At 42.2% G+C, this 17,947-nt stretch overlaps 1 protein-coding gene across 1 annotated transcript in view; it reads right to left on the reverse strand.

Annotated features, from left to right (window-relative positions):
- The window catches only part of rffl (ring finger and FYVE-like domain containing E3 ubiquitin protein ligase), a 13,599-nt gene extending 105 nt beyond the window's left edge, over window positions 1-13,494 (reverse strand). The window contains exons 1-8 of the mRNA XM_042415144.1: window positions 13,219-13,494; window positions 9,641-9,819; window positions 6,748-6,945; window positions 6,418-6,666; window positions 4,831-5,035; window positions 3,010-3,033; window positions 2,649-2,850; window positions 1-2,373 (exon numbers count right to left, since the gene is read on the reverse strand). The exon at window positions 1-2,373 is cut by the window's left edge and continues 105 nt beyond it. Coding sequence (XP_042271078.1) covers window positions 2,666-2,850; window positions 3,010-3,033; window positions 4,831-5,035; window positions 6,418-6,666; window positions 6,748-6,945; window positions 9,641-9,817 — 1,038 coding nt within the window. The 5' untranslated portion in view covers window positions 9,818-9,819; window positions 13,219-13,494 and the 3' untranslated portion in view covers window positions 1-2,373; window positions 2,649-2,665. The remainder of the gene's footprint in view (window positions 2,374-2,648; window positions 2,851-3,009; window positions 3,034-4,830; window positions 5,036-6,417; window positions 6,667-6,747; window positions 6,946-9,640; window positions 9,820-13,218) is intronic.
- Between the last annotated feature and the right edge of the window lie 4,453 nt (window positions 13,495-17,947).

Consider the following 17,947-nt stretch of genomic DNA (forward strand, 5'->3'; position numbering starts at 1 on the left):
GTTTAAAAAATCATCACAGAGTACATGAACTGTGATTAAAGTGAGGAGTTAAAACATTCAGAGTTAGTGTTTCTCATTGAGACTAAAGGCTGCTGGATGCTAGCATGTTAGCTTCCAGCCGTGTTGGTCTCAGTGGAGACAGCTAACGATGCTAACAGGTACCTGAAAGAAACAGGACAGGATCATCAGGAGTTTATTGTCTGATGGAAGTTTGGTCATTTAAAACTCTCACAGTGCTGCGATCGTGACGTTATTCACGTAGATCAAAGTCCACTTTAAGTCAGTTCACCATGATCCCGCTACGACCGAAAGGCTAAAAACTACAGATTCAATGTGTGATCCCAAAGCACAAATCATCATTTCACAACAAAATCAAAAAATATTCACAACAAAAATCAAAACTTAATGATCTCACAGGAACAAAAACTTCAAGAAAAATAAAAAGGACAAAATATCTCTCCATAAAATATCTAACGCTAACCCTGCATCTAAACACCTTCTTCCAAAACAAAACGAGAAGCTCAAAATGTTTCGACAGTTTAGTGCAATCAGAGTTATAACAAAGACACAACTCAACTTCAAACCAAAGAGTTTGACTGCTGAAGTTGCTGCTGGTGAAGTTGAATAAATCCTCTTTAATAACATGTGGAGTTCCTCAGGGAGGCGTCGCGGAGCCTCTCAAGTTTCTATTAAACTGATTTAAAGAAACGTTTCTGTAAATCTGCTTGTTCTCCATCTTCTTCCAGAGTCAGATGAGAAGATAAATATCAGTTTCATCTCCAAAATAATTTTATTATTTGGATTTTCTACATGTTTATTCACTTTAAGTGCTGTAGTTTGGTGCAAACTGGAATTTCCTTAAAAGCATCTGCTACTTTAAAATCTACAGAAATATTTATTCATTAATTGTTAGAAACTTTATTTTACAGCCCCTTTTATTTCATAACAAAGCCCTCGAGACGTTCTAAGTAATTTGCAGGTATTTAACAGATGTTTGTGCAATTTGGTGCAAATTATGAGAAAAAACGGAAAAAAAGAGTTAAGTTGGTTTAATTAAGAACAAACTAATTATATTTAGATTCTTAATTGTTAATTTGTAAAAATTCTTAATAATTGACTGAAAATACTTAGTTTTTATTAGTATTGGTGTTTTAGATTCTTTCTTAAAAACTACTTAATGAGCACATTTCTCACATATTATCAAATTACATTAAGAATGAGGAAACTGTTGAAAAAGCAGCATATGGAACTACAACTCAACCAAAATAACCTTTTTTCCTATTTTATAATTTGTACCATAATGCACCGCTCTCTGTAAAAAGTCCTCAAAATGGATTAAAATTAACTGTTAATTAACCTGCAAACTACTCTGAAATTTTCCAGGAAATTAGTAGAAAATGAAAGCTGTAAAATGAAGCTTGTCACATGTTGAACTGTGTGTTTGTTGGTTCTATTTCACTGTAAAACAGCAGCAGTTCTTTATTAGAAGAGTCTTGGAACTTGAGTTTTGAGAAGTCTGGATTCATTTTATGTCAAATCTTCATTGTTGTTCAGACTTTTTGAATCAGTAAAGTGACATTAAACCGTCCGCAGGGTCTCTGCATCAGTCCGAGAGGTCAAGCAGCTCAGGTGTGGAAATCAAACCCAAACTGTTAAAGTTTAAGAACTGTAGCTGAACACGTCTCAACGCGTCGCTCTGCTCCTTTAACTCGAATTAACAAATGTTTTAAATGTTGTTTTTTGAAGTTTTTAAAGGCAGTTTGTGACGTGGAGGATCTGAAGCGTTCAGGACAGATCTGACTCACCTGAGCATCTGAAGGTAAAAGTGTGAGTGACAGGTGTAGCACCATCACCTGAGGCTGGGGTCAGAGGTCAGAGGTTATAACGATTATCTGACAGCTTTAACACCTGCACCATTACCCTCTGCTGTCTGAGTGATGCATTGTGGGAATAATTTCCAGAGTAAACTGTGTGCAGACTGTAAACAGATTGAAGGGTGGATTAAGAACATGTTTATAATTTAAAGGTGATGCAGCTGCCTCACCTGTGCAGGTAAGGCTAATCTGTCTTTGGTAGAGCTCCGCCCACCTGCAGCGTCCTCTGAATAAAGTTTAATTTGAACACCTGTGATCTTTGAGGACAGACGGAGCAGGACGAGCAGCTGAAGGCACGGAGAGTTCAAAGGTTAAAGGTGATCAATCGGAGATGTTATTGATCTGTACATTCAGTATTTGTATCCAATAGCAGCTGTGCAGTCTGAAGGCTGATAAGGTCACTTCTACAATCTTCATATGGCTGAACAGCATCTTATTTACACTAGAAAAATAAAGCTTCTGTGTGTGCAGAAGGTCCCTTCAGGAAGGTTTATTGCTCCTGCAGAGAAACACCAGAAGAAGAAGAAGAAGAGTCAGACTCAGCAGCTTCTTCTGCAACTGAAATAAAGTTTGAAACATGTTGAAACAACTTAATGTAACTTAATGTTTAAAAACTAACACATGATGAAAAGTTTGATCGTTTGCAGGTTTGCTAAACTGAAAACACTTTAAAATAAACTACGATGAACGTAATAAACTGTGATGAAACGTGTAAAAACTGAATCAAAACAACATAAAAACTGTCTGAACTGGAGCCGACGGGTTCTGGTTCACCTGGCGTCAGGTCGGGTTCAGGACCGGAAGACGTGGACAGCTCGGACGACGTACTGGCGGCAGATCGGGCACTCGCTCATCCTTTTCCCACACTTGGTGCAGGTGATCATGTGACCGCACTCCAGCAGGACGCAGTCGATGGGAGAGTCCATACAGATCTTACACAGGTTCTCCTCCAGACCTGCAGCACCGCCGCCGGCCTCTAGAGGGAGACACACACGTACGGAGCGCCGTGAGGGACAATATTATCGTCATAAACATCACATATGTCAAAACTCACTACAATGACAGTTTATTGGTTCACGTTATGTCACGTGATCTATTATATAATATTTATAATAGGTGACATGTTGAAACTCACCTGAAGGGTCCACAGCATTGGCAGCTGAAACACAAACAACATATTTGTAATTTTACATCTTCTGAACAAAAACATGTAAAACCACAGAGACTCAGCTGGATAATAAACACCAAACTCTCAACTGTGACTTCATGCTGATTTTATTAAAAATAAACTTTCTTGTTCTGGACAAGAAATGAAAATCAGACTGAAAATTTAATCTTTAACACAATTTGCTGTGAACTCTTGCTGTTGAATGAATAATGAATCTCTGAGCTCAGGAAACATTTCTTTCATTTAGACTTGATATGAAATAACACGGCGGCAGCTTATGGTGTTATTGACACGCCATCGATGTGAATCTGTCACCGCTTTGGTCCAGACTCAAACATCTCAACAGCTGTTCGATGGTTTCCAGAGGTCGTCTCATATAGCGCCGCCAACAGGTGACTGAACACGTCAACATCCAGCTTCCACTGATTACACTGATCCATGTGTAGAGCTGAAATGTCCTAAGATGGCCACCGTACAGATGTTAACCCTTTGATGGAACAACATGCTGCCGTGTCTGACATCACTCACTCCTGCAGATCAAGACTTCAGACTCTTCAGACTCCCACTAACCATCTAGCGTCAGTGTGTCATCACCGTCAGCTGTAGAGTCTTGCGAGGGTAATTTTCACTTCTATAAAATGTGAAGCAATGCATTGTGGGATTGTTAGCAGACAGTACTGGACTCTAGTTTTTTCGACTCCACTGGGGGACTTCTGAGGCTCTACATGGTGGATGTATTTACACACTCAGCATTCGGACCAAGCGGCAACAACCACGCCTTGAAATTGAAGCCAATGAGGAAGTCCTTAAAAGTGCAACTCCGGCTAACGGCCGCTAGCTGCTCCGACTGACTCCCGTTCACAAAGCCTCAACTTCTCTCTAGAATATCTGAGCAACGACTCATTCTGGCCTCAATCTCTAAATTCAGACCCTCTAATTAGTGTGCTGGTGGTCATTTTGGAAATTATTGCTTCGTTAATAAGATTTGAAGACTTATATTAGCTTTGATGTCTTCCATGTGGGCGTGACTAACAGCTGTGATTGACAGTTGGCTCACCTGCTGCTCTCCAGGACTCACACTGAGTCCGACTATTGTCACAATATTTCACTAAGTTTCACGTTACTTGATTACGATGCACAATTTAGCTGAAGTAGCTAACGTTAGCCCGAGTCCGCAGCGCTCGGTGTTCCCAATAAGCTAGTGTTAGCTTCAGACTACTGTCTGTAGACTGCAGACTGTTGGTTTGTGAACTGGATCAAATATACAGAAATATTTCAAGCTGCGCTTCTTTAAGTGAAGCCGGCTCGAAAACACTGCACTGATGGAACATTTAATGGAATATCTGCAGCGTCATCTGTGGGAGGGTATGTTTATGTTAATGTTTATGTTTATGTTTACGTTTACGTTTACGTTAACGTTAACGTTAACGTTTACGTTTACGTTAACGTTAACGTTAACGTTTATGTTAATGTTAATGTTAATGTTTATGTTTATGTTTATGTTTGGGTGATGTTTATGTTTGGGTGATGTTTATGTTTATGTTTGGGTGATGTTTATGTTTATGTTTGGATAATGTTTATGTTTGGGTGATGTTTATGTTTATGTTTGGGTGATGTTTATGTTTATGTTTGGGTGATGTTTATGTTTATGTTTGGATGATGTTTATGTTTATGTTTTGTGCTCAACCCGGGGAAGTTATGTTTATAGGACGGTACGACTCTCCACCACCAGGGTCTTATTGTCAGTATTGATCCACCCGCCCGTCCCGCATCAGAACCGGTACTCACCGAGCAGGTTCTGCTGGTCCTGGTACAGCCGGCTCACTCGCTCCATCAGCTCCCACTTCTCACAGCAGCCTTTGTAGTTGACGAAGTTCCTGGTGAGGATTTCCTTCAGCTGGCGGACGCTGAGCGCTTCGATGTCGTCCAGACAGCTCAGGTCCGACAAAGATGCCCTGGAGCCCGAGACCGGAGCCTCCTCGGGGTCCCAGGTCTGAAAGAGACCAAGAGAGACAGAGTCAGTCACAAGACCCCGACTCAAACACAAGACTAGTGATGGGTATTGAGAACTGGTACTAAATCGGTACCAGTTCCTATTGATAAGCTATCGATAAGCTGCGGTAATGCACCTTAATGCTGGTTGCCAGCTGCCATAACATGGAGAGAACAAAAAGAAGAAGAAGAGGAAAGCGCTGCAGAGTTGAAGAGTCAATCAATCAATTTTTATTTATATACTGAATGAACTGAAAGACTAGACCCCGACTCAAAGAGTAGACCCCGACTCAAAGAGTAGACCCTGACTGAAAGGCTAGACCCCGACTCAAAGAGTAGACCCCGACTGAAAGGCTAGACCCCGACTCAAAGAGTAGACCCCGACTGAAAGGCTAGACCCTGACTCAAAGAGTAGACCCCGACTGAAAGACTAGACCCCGACTCAAAGAGTAGACCCCGACTCAAAGAGTAGACCCTGACTGAAAGGCTAGACCCTGACTCAAAGAGTAGACCCCGACTCAAAGAGTAGACCCCGACTCAAAGAGTAGACCCTGACTGAAAGGCTAGACCCTGACTCAAAGAGTAGACCCCGACTCAAAGAGTAGACCCTGACTGAAAGGCTAGACCCTGACTCAAAGAGTAGACCCCGACTCAAAGAGTAGACCCCAACTGAAAGACTAGACCCTGACTCAAAGACTAGACCCCGACTCAAATACAAGATCCCGACTCAAAGAGTAGATCCTGATTCAAAGACTAGACCCCGACTGAAAGAGTAGACCCCGACTGAAAGACTAGACCCCAACTCAAAGAGTAGACCCTGACTGAAAGACTAGACCCCGACTCAAAGAGTAGACCCTGACTCAAAGAGTAGACCCCGACTGAAAGACTAGACCCCAACTCAAAGAGTAGACCCCAACTCAAAGAGTAGACCCTGACTGAAAGAGTAGACCCCGACTGAAAGACTAGACCCCGACTGAAAGAGTAGACCCCGACTGAAAGACTAGACCCCGACTGAAAGAGTAGACCCCGACTGAAAGACTAGACCCCAACTCAAAGAGTAGACCCCAACTCAAAGAGTAGACCCTGACTGAAAGAGTAGACCCCGACTGAAAGACTAGACCCCGACTGAAAGAGTAGACCCCGACTGAAAGACTAGACCCCGACTGAAAGAGTAGACCCCGACTGAAAGACTAGACCCCAACTCAAAGGCTAAACCCCGACTCAAATACAAGATCCCGACTCAAAGAGTAGATCCTGACTCAAAGACTAGACCCTAACTCAAACAAAGACCCCGACTTGCTGGTTTCCAGGACTGTTCCCTGACTGTAGAGGCTTATTTAAAGTATTTATTCCAGGTTTTCAGGACCCTTGGTCTGGATTTACCTGGTCTTCGTCCTGAGCGTCCAGCTCGGCGGGGGTGGTCTCTGTAGGTGGGGACGGGACTTCGGGCTGTACAGCAGAGGGGTCAGGGGTTTGGGTGGGTGAGAGGGGTTCAGGGGTCAAGGTGGATATGTGAGGGGTCAGGTCAGGGGGGTCAGAGGTCACAGAGGTGGGGTCGGATGTTGGAGTCTCGGGGGCAGAGCTGCTGGATGGTGAGGACTGCTGACTGAGAACCAGCTCCACCAGCTCCTCCTGAAGAACACAGATGGGGGTCAGAGGTCACAGAAATTCAAGGACTCTCAGGTGTGTTTGTTTTCAGAGTCAGATACTCACCTTCTCTCTGCACAGGTGGGTGGAGACCTCGTGCAGGTGCAGGTAGTCCCTGAGCTCCTTCACCTTCAGCTTCATAAGCTCTGCCCGCTCCAACAGGTTACCATAGAAACGCTGACAGGTGTGGCAGAGGCGTGGGCGGGGCTCCAGCTGGGCGGAGCAGCGGCTACAGTAGTTCTTCTTACAGTCCACACACACATGCTGACAGACAGACAGACAGACAGGTGGACAGTGAGACAGGTAAGCTGCTGGGAGTTCACCTGTTTTTACAGGAATGTCACCTGACCTGTCAGTCATACCAGCTACATTCCTACAGGTTTCTACTGTTTCTACAGTCGGCCCACAAAAATACCAACTATTCAAGACTTTTTAAAATAAAAGCTGCTCTAACAACAGGTGACATGTCAAACTAACACATGTAGTGACAAAAACAGACAAGGTTCACATGATTTAACCGAGTTTAAGATGTCATGTTACTGTCAGCCAATCAGAGAGCAGAATGAAAACAATACAGTTATTTACCGTCAACTGTTTTCAGTCACATTGATCAGTTATCAGTCATTGTAAAGGAGATGTAATGATCCTGTCTGTCCAGCAGAGGGAGCTGTTTAACCTGAGACTGTATCTGATGCCGTTCACTTCCAGTTCTGATGTCTCCCTGAACTCTAAAGATATTTAAATAGTTTTAAAACATTAGCACATGTTGAGTTCTAATGAAAGAAGACATTCTGGTCTCTTCAGATCTCTAAAACTCTTCTTGTTATCCATGAGCTCATCACAACAACACAACCTGTGTTAAACAGTTCAGAGCTCCTCATTAAGGTCAGACCTTTAATGTAAAGCCAGGTGTTCATATCATGCGGCTTGATGTTTGTGCTGAAGCTCTATTAGGAGACAGGATCCATCTTCTCCTGCAGCAGAACATCTTCTAGATCACAGACACACCATCTCTCGCCTTCACTTCCCAGACTTTGACAAAGTGAGCTGCAGGTAGCGAGGCGGTTTCTGCATGAAGATCTGGACCTGAGCTGTTTACTTTTTTTTAGTTTTGATACACTTTGTTGGAAATTAATTTGTTGGTTTGTTGTTTTGGCTGGATGTGATGGTGACAGATGATTACTGAATGATGTCGTTGTCCTATTGGATGCATTGTGATGTTTGGAAATGTATAAAAAGTGGTTTGAATGTAAAGTTTGGGTGTCAGATACGTGTGACAGTAAAGTGTGACGGGTTTCTTTAATGAGCTGGACTGTTTTGATCATTTCTGTTGAACCTTCATTCATTTTGATAATCAATTAATTCTCTGATTGCAGCTTGTTAAATGAATATTTTCTGGTTTCTTTAGTCTCTGTGACAGTTAACTGAAGATCTTTGTTGGGAAACACTGATCACATTTTATGGACAAAACAACTGATCAATTAATGGAGAAAATAATGGACAGATTAATTGATAATGATGAATTAATTGAAAATAATCATTAGTTGCAGCTGTAGTTGAACCAAATCAACATGTGATTGTGCTGTTTAACATTAGTTCATAATTAAAACTTCATTGGATCCACATGAGCTTCAATCACAGCACAAATTAACACTCATTAACAAAGTCAAAGCAAAGAGCAGCTGATAATTACAACCATGTGACCATCAGTAACAGACGAGCGTCCATAAATACATGAAAACATCCGATCAGAAGACGCATCAGAGCTCTGAGGTGCCACAGTGGGACTCTGGTGGTCCTGGTGGTCCAGTTCTAACATTGCAGACTGTCAGGAGATGTTTTCATGACCTCTGTTAGACCTTCCTGGTCATCAAAGAATCACCCACAATCACCCACAATTACCCACAATTCACAGCGCTCTATTATCCAGAAAAATCCAGACAGATGAAAACATCTGGCAGTTCACTCTGACTCGGATGACGTCATTTCCAGTCTGAGGACCAGGACTGAGAAGGGGGGCGGCAGGAGTCTGGTTTCTGTAAACAGGAAACTTCACTGTGAACCAAGTTCTCCTCCCTCAGACCTGAATCAGATCTACAGAACCGCATGAAGACCTTTAATCATTTTGTTCACTTTGTCTTTAAATACATTCAGTGAAACTAGTTTTCATGTTTATAATCTGCTGTTTCATTAGTTCATCGTGTTTGTTCAGACGTCAGAGTGAACTCTGATCAGAGTCTCTCTCAACCAGACCAGTAAAGACAGATGGCGTCCACCTAGAGTCCTGGAGACCTGCTCTATGTGGAAACAGCCCTGAGACGACTTCTGTTATGATTTGACTCTATGTAAATAAAACTGAACTGAATTGAATCATAAATACTTCCTGTTAACAGCCGTCAGATCAAATCAATATTCTCTGGTCTGAAAGGGTTAATGACAGCAGCCTGCTGCCTAAAATACCCACAATGCACCTTTATGCTAGTAGTGGCTAATGCAGCGTGGAGCTGCGAGCCTCCAGACTGTTTGAAACGTAGTCTGGACGTCTGGACTTCAGTGAACCTGCTGACTGGTTCCCACCAGTCAGCAGGTCTTTCTGCAGACCTCCAGAGTCCGTTCAGGCTGCAGACCTGACATGATGACGGTGAATACGTCACGAATCATAAGACTGAAGAGTGCGAACGCTCAGTCCAGCCTCAACCCCTGCTGTGACATCATCAGTGACATCATCAGAAGGCTTTATACCTCCTTTTACACCTGTAAACACCTGGAAAACACCTGGAAACACCTGTAAACACCTGGAAAACACCTGGAAAACACCGTTTTGGAAAACACCGTTTTGGAAAACTCTGTTTTAGTCTGGACGGAGGCTGAAACGGAGAGAAGAAGAAGCAGCTGAGTGTGGACACCGCCGCCTGCACAGTCTGAGTCTAAACCCACGCTGACCTCTGACGGCTCTTACCTTCTTGGCGGGAGTGTCGAGGCGCCCCCCGCAGGCCTTACAGGTGTGTTCAGGCGGAGGTGACGGCTGGCTGCTGAACGCCGAGTTAGCGTAGGACTGATGACGTCGCTCGCCGCCGCCAGACTGCTCAACATCAGCCGAGTCCACACACAACCAGTTACAGCAGGACGCCCACATACCTGCCAGGTACACACACAGGTACACACATTAATACACACAGTACACACACAGGTACACACATTAATACACACAGTACACACACAGGTACACACATTAATACACACAGGTACACACATTAATACACACAGTACACACACAGGTACACACACAGGTACACACATTAATACACACAGGTACACACACAGGTACACACATTAATACACACAGGTACACACACAGGTACACACATTAATACACACAGGTACACACACAGGTACACACATTAATACACACAGTACACACACAGTACACACATTAATACACACAGTACACACATTAATACACACAGGTACACACATTAATACACACAGTACACACACACAGGTACACACATTAATACACACAGGTACACACACACAGGTACACACATTAATACACACAGTACACACATTAATACACACAGTACACACATTAATACACACAGTACACACACAGGTACACACATTAATACACACAGTACACACACAGTACACACATTAATACACACAGTACACACATTAATACACACAGTACACACACAGGTACACACATTAATACACACAGGTACACACACAGGTACACACATTAATACACACAGGTACACACACACAGGTACACACATTAATACACACAGTACACACATTAATACACACAGTACACACATTAATACACACAGTACACACATTAATACACACAGTACACACACAGGTACACACATTAATACACACAGGTACACACACAGGTACACACATTAATACACACAGTACACACACACAGGTACACACATTAATACACACAGTACACACACAGGTACACACATTAATACACACAGGTACACACACACAGGTACACACATTAATACACACAGTACACACATTAATACACACAGGTACACACATTAATACACACAGTACACACATTAATACACACAGGTACACACATTAATACACACAGTACACACACAGGTACACACATTAATACACACAGGTACACACATTAATACACACAGTACACACATTAATACACACAGGTACACACATTAATACACACAGTACACACACAGGTACACACATTAATACACACAGGTACACACACACAGGTACACACATTAATACACACAGTACACACAGGTACACACATTAATACACACAGTACACACAGGTACACACATTAATACACACAGTACACACACAGGTACACACACACAGGTACACACATTAATACACACAGTACACACACAGGTACACACATTAATACACACAGGTACACACACACAGGTACACACATTAATACACACAGTACACACACAGGTACACACATTAATACACACAGTACACACACAGGTACACACATTAATACACACAGTACACACACAGGTACACACATTAATACACACAGTACACACACACAGGTACACACATTAATACACACAGTACACACACACAGGTACACACATTAATACACACAGTACACACACACAGGTACACACATTAATACACACAGTACACACACACAGGTACACACATTAATACACACAGGTACACACATTAATACACACAGGTACACACACACAGGTACACACATTAATACACACAGTACACACACACAGGTACACACATTAATACACACAGGTACACACATTAATACACACAGGTACACACACAGGTACACACATTAATACACACAGGTACACACACAGGTACACACATTAATACACACAGTACACACACAGGTACACATTAATACACACAGTACACACATTAATACACACAGTACACACATTAATACACACAGTACACACACAGGTACACACATTAATACACACAGGTACACACACACAGGTACACACATTAATACACACAGTACACACACACAGGTACACACATTAATACACACAGTGCACACATTAATACACACAGTACACACATTAATACACACAGTACACACATTAATACACACAGTACACACACAGGTACACACATTAATACACACAGGTACACACACACAGGTACACACATTAATACACACAGTACACACATTAATACACACAGGTACACACATTAATACACACAGTACACACATTAATACACACAGGTACACATTAAATTAAAAATGAATCAGAGATGTGAAAGTGTTACTGAAGTTTTAAATGCAGAACTGATACTTTGATAAAGTATTATTACAGTATTACTGCAGTATTACTACAGTATTATTACAGTATTATTACAGTATTACTACAGTATTACTACAGTATTATTACAGTATTACTACAGTATTACTACAGTATTATTACAGTATTACTACAGTATTATTACAGTATTACTACAGTATTACTACAGTATTACTACAGTATTATTACAGTATTACTACAGTATTACTACAGTATTACTACAGTATTATTACACAGTAAAATCTGACAGCTTTGTGTTCCTGTCTGGTTATCAGACACTGATAAAGTTCATTACATTATTATTATTATTATTATTATTATCATTATCATTATTATTATTATTATTATTATTATTATTATTCGCTTTACGTGGAGCTAAAATGATGTTAAATGTTCAGAGTTGAAATCATAAATGATCTTTTAAATGTTTCCTTTCGTTAAATTTAACATGTTAAATTTGGTTTAAACATGTTAACGGAGGTAACTTCATAAACTTTATCTGATGATAATTAAACCACATTAAACATATAAAAATGTTACAAACGTTTGAATGCAGTATTTTACTTTAATAAAGTTGTAGCAGAACATGACACAATAATAAAGAGGTGACTGTCATTAGTGCGCAGGTGACTGCAGGCCGAACTACACGCTGAAAACTGACGTGTTTGTGTTGCTGCCTCGTCGTCAGTCATTTAAAATGTAAATTAACTCAAACAGACTTTTCATTATTAACTCAGTTGTTCTCATAAATTCGGCGTCATGTTTCACGAAGCAGAGCTCAGACTGAACGGAATCACACGTTATACAAACTGCGTGGACGTGTCTCGGAATGTGAACCAGTAACGTTACACTTCTTACTTTAGTTTATTTAACTTAGTTCACTGAAGAGCTTTTACACCTCAGTATCAGCCGAGATGAAAAGTCTTCTATTCGGACTCAGACAGAGTCATCTGTTATGGTTTAGGAGGAGTGTGTGTATAACAGAAAACACGGATCTGTTAAACTCAACAATATGTTAACGGAGTCTGGAAAGGACCCGAGCTGCTAGCAGGCTACCGGCTAGGCTAACATCAGGCTAGTTAGTGAAGTTTACAGAAACTAAAGAGTCAAACAAACAGAGACGTTAACAGCCGCAGCAGTCAGAACAGCTTCCCGCCACTCAGTCAGCAGTTTAACTAGAGACAACCAGCACATTAACCGACACACTTACCTGCTAATGACCGGGCTGCTACAGCTAGCACTCCGCTAGCACTCCGCTAGCACTCCGCTAGCACTCCGCTAGCTGACCGACGAGTCAGTGCTAGTTAACAAACACTAACGAAGCTCGCGGCTGAAAGCTCCGGGTGTTAGTTTATCAGCATGATGAGTCAGCAAATCGACCAGCAGATCGATCAGCAGCTGGAAGAGAAGAAGAAACTCCACAGAGAGAAACTGAAGACTGAAAACAAGTGAACCAGGAAGAGTTCAATGATACACACACACACACACACACGTACGTACATACACACACACACACGTACGTACACACACACACACACACACACACACACACACACACATACACACACGTATCCACACATATACACACACACACACACACACACACACACACACATACACACACGTATACACACATACACACACACACATACACACACACGTACACACACACACACACATACACACACACACACGTATCCACACATATACACACATACACACACATACCTACACACACACACACACACATACCTACACACACACACACACATACACACACATATACACACATACACACACATATACACACATACCTACACACACATACACACACGTATCCACACATACACACACACACATACATACCTACACACACACACACACACATACACACACACACATACATACACACACGTACACACACACACACATACACGTATCCACACATACACACACGTACACACACACATACACACGTACACACACACACACATACACACACGTATCCACACATATACACACACACATACACACGTATACACACATACACACATACACACATACACACGTATACACACATACACACATACACACACATACACACATACCTACACACACACACGTATCCACACATATACACACACACACATACACATACACACACGTATACACACATATATACACACACACACACACATACACACATACACACACACACACATACACACATACACACACACACACACATACACACATACATATATAACAAACTTTCAAGCAGTGCTCTATGTATATAACAGCCACACTATAACTGAAATAATAATGATAATAAAGGCTCACAGCTCTGGCTACCCGCCTGGCTACACAGGAGAAGCAGAAGCCAGGAGAATAAATAGGATGTTCTAGACCAAACCATCCAAAGTGTGCTCTCAGTGGCAAGGTAATAACACAAGAACAGATCCTCCCAGGGCTGAGAAACCACAGCAATCTCCCAGAACCAGTAACCATTACGATGGCAGACATCCAAGAAGAGGTATGAAGAGGTGTTACAATGGCTGGACAGCACTGGGCCCAGACATGATCCACACCTACTGGCTAAAGAAACTGACTGCACTCCATGAACGCCTGGCAGCACAAATGAACCAGCTGCTGATGGATGGGACCCACCCAGAGTGGCTGAGTGTACAGTCTCAGTGTACATCCATGCATTGTGAGGGGCTTCCTTGTCTTGATATCAGTGGCCTCTATCTCCTCCTTTGGCCAGTTTATTACACCAGGTAGGGCGTATGTGTTGATTCCTGCCTTGTTCTGTGTAGGTATTTAGCTGTGGCTGACTTCCTCCTCAAGGTTCCCATTTGCCTGTGGGATCCCAAGGTATTTCTAGCTGTCCTGAACATCTGCAATGCTGCCTTCTACCATCTTCCCTCTCTTCGATTCTACCACACTTATCTAGTCCAAGTTGCTGTAGATCCTGATGTGGATCAGTGAGTCGATGTCTCGCTGTTCCTAGCATACAGCTTGATGTCATCCATGTAGAAGAGGTGACTGATGGTTGTTCCACTTCGGAACCGGTATCCGTAGCCACTCTTTGAGATGATCTGGCTGAGGGGGTTCAGGCCTATGCAGAACAGCAGCGGGGATAGTGGATCACCTTGGTATATGCCGCACTTGATGGTAACTTGTGCAGTTGGCTTTGAGTTGGCCTCCAGAGTTGTTTTCCACAGCCCCATTGAGTTCTTGATGAAGGCTCTTAGTGTCCTGTTGATGTTGTACATTTCCAAGCATTCCAGTATCCATGTGTGTGGCATTGAGTCGTAGGCCTTCTTGTAGTCAATCCAGGCGGTGCACAGGTTGGTCTGCCTGGTCTTGCAGTCTTGGGTGACTGGTCTATCAACCAGTAGCTGGTGCTTAGCTCCCCTGGTATTACTACCAATTCTTACACACATACCTACACATCCCATCCAGAACACGTTACTGCAGGTTATTGTGTTCATTATATATCATTGACCTTAATTCAGCCTGCTCTTGTGATATTTTATATATTTTATATATATATGATACTCTGAGCTCAGATTCCATCAACTTTCCCTTCATGTAGGAAAGACTGAGCCGTCTCTGATTTCAGTGTAAAGATTAGTCAGACATCAGTCTCCAGTAAATTACCTGGATCATCTTTCATCAGAGGAAGAAAACTAATAAAACTAAAACTACTAATAGAACTAAATTCCTGAATAGAAAAGCTGAATTGTTGGATGCACCAACATTAAAAACTCTCCTAAAAACAAAGAGACTAAACAAAATAACTTTATAAGAGTTGTTTTAAAGCTCGACGTGGTTCATTTCAAAACATTCAACCTTCTCCTGGTGGATAAAAGGAAGTAAATGAAGACGAGAATGCGACACTAGAAACAGTCTAACAAACATTCAGATCTCTGAACTCAGATCAGAGTTTTAAATCAGATCTTTTGGTTATTAAATAACTTGTAGATGTTTAACTGTCTGTTGCTGATACTTTATTCAAGCTGCCATCTTGTTCTGCATTAGAGGACCATGATGGAAATATATATACAGTCTGTCTTTGTGATCAGCCCGTCATCTATCATTGATCTCAGGATCAATGACTCTGATGATTGGTAATATCTTAGATTATTACAAAGATAAAACAATCATTTCTAGAGAAATGTTTGATGAAATGAAGCTTTATTTAAAATCCTAATATTGCATCAAATAAACTCCTTTTTAAACATTTGGAGGCGTTTTATGGATAAACTGAATATATATATATATATATATATATATATATATATATAAACCCTAACCCTATGGAGGAAAACACCAAAGTTACAACAAAAATAAAAACATTGTGGCAGCTGCACAAGTTTAGGCACCTTAATAGTTCTGAAGTGTCGGACCTTCATCAGCTCGTTAAGCCTGACGCATGTCAGTAATTAACATCAGGAAATATCAGCTGGTGCTGCTAAAACCTCGTATGAACACTCAGCAGCTGTGAGTTCCTCTAAACAGCTGAGTAAGTCTCTGAAGATGAAAGTTACTGATGTCCACAGCGCTTGAAGCTACAAGAAGACGGCAACATGTCATCAGCTTGACAGTTTCCACAGTTTAGGGTCAAGATGAAATCCAGAAGATCAAGAAAACTCTGGCAGAGAACTGCTCGTATTCTGGTCAGAAAAACGAATCAAAACCACATTTATCTGCAGAAAACCTGCAGGAAGATTCATCAGAGTGGTGGAGCAGCGACGCACTAACAAGACCTTCATGGAAGAGCCAGTAGAAGAAAACCTGCATCCTCAGAAGATCCACCGTCAGAGCTGAAACATCTACAGAAGCCTGGAGGTTCAGGACACAAACATCTGGCCAGCTGCTAAACATGGAGGAGGATCCATCAACATCAGGCCAGCTGCTAAACATGGAGGAGGATCCATCAACATCTGGCCAGCTGCTAAACATGGAGGAGGATCCATCAACATCAGGCCAGCTGCTAAACATGGAGGATCCATCAACATCTGGCCAGCTGCTAAACATGGAGGATCCATCAACATCTGACCAGCTGCTAAACATGGAGGAGGATCCATCAACATCTGGCCAGCTGCTAAACATGGAGGAGGATCCATCAACATCTGGCCAGCTGCTAAACATGGAGGATCCATCAACATCTGGCCAGCTGTTAAACATGGAGGAGGATCCATCAACATCTGGCCAGCTGTTACACATGGAGGATCCATCAACATCTGGCCAGCTGTTAAACATGGAGGATCCATCAACATCTGGCCAGCTGCTAAACATGGAGGATCCATCAACATCTGGCCAGCTGTTAAACATGGAGGATCCATCAACATCTGGCCAGCTGTTAAACATGGAGGATCCATCAACATCTGGCCAGCTGTTAAACATGGAGGAGGATCCATCAACATCTGGCCAGCTGTTAAACATGGAGGATCCATCAACGTCTGGCCAGCTGTTAAACATGGAGGATCCATCAACATCTGGCCAGCTGTTAAACATGGAGGATCCATCAACATCTGGCCAGCTGTTAAACATGGAGGAGGATCCATCAACATCTGGCCAGCTGTTAAACATGGAGGATCCATCAACATCTGGCCAGCTGTTAAACATGGAGGATCCATCAACATCTGGCCAGCTGTTAAACATGGAGGATCCATCAACATCTGGCCAGCTGTTAAACATGGAGGATCCATCAACGTCTGGCCAGCTGTTAAACATGGAGGATCCATCAACATCTGGCCAGCTGCTAAACATGGAGGATCCATCAACATCTGGCCAGCTGTTAAACATGGAGGATCCATCAACATCTGGCCAGCTGTTAAACATGGAGGAGGATCCATCAACATCTGGCCAGCTGTTAAACATGGAGGATCCATCAACATCTGGCCAGCTGTTAAACATGGAGGATCCATCAA

The sequence above is a fragment of the Thunnus maccoyii genome, chromosome 6 (assembly GCF_910596095.1).
Source record: "Thunnus maccoyii chromosome 6, fThuMac1.1, whole genome shotgun sequence".
Lineage (NCBI taxonomy): Eukaryota > Metazoa > Chordata > Actinopteri > Scombriformes > Scombridae > Thunnus > Thunnus maccoyii.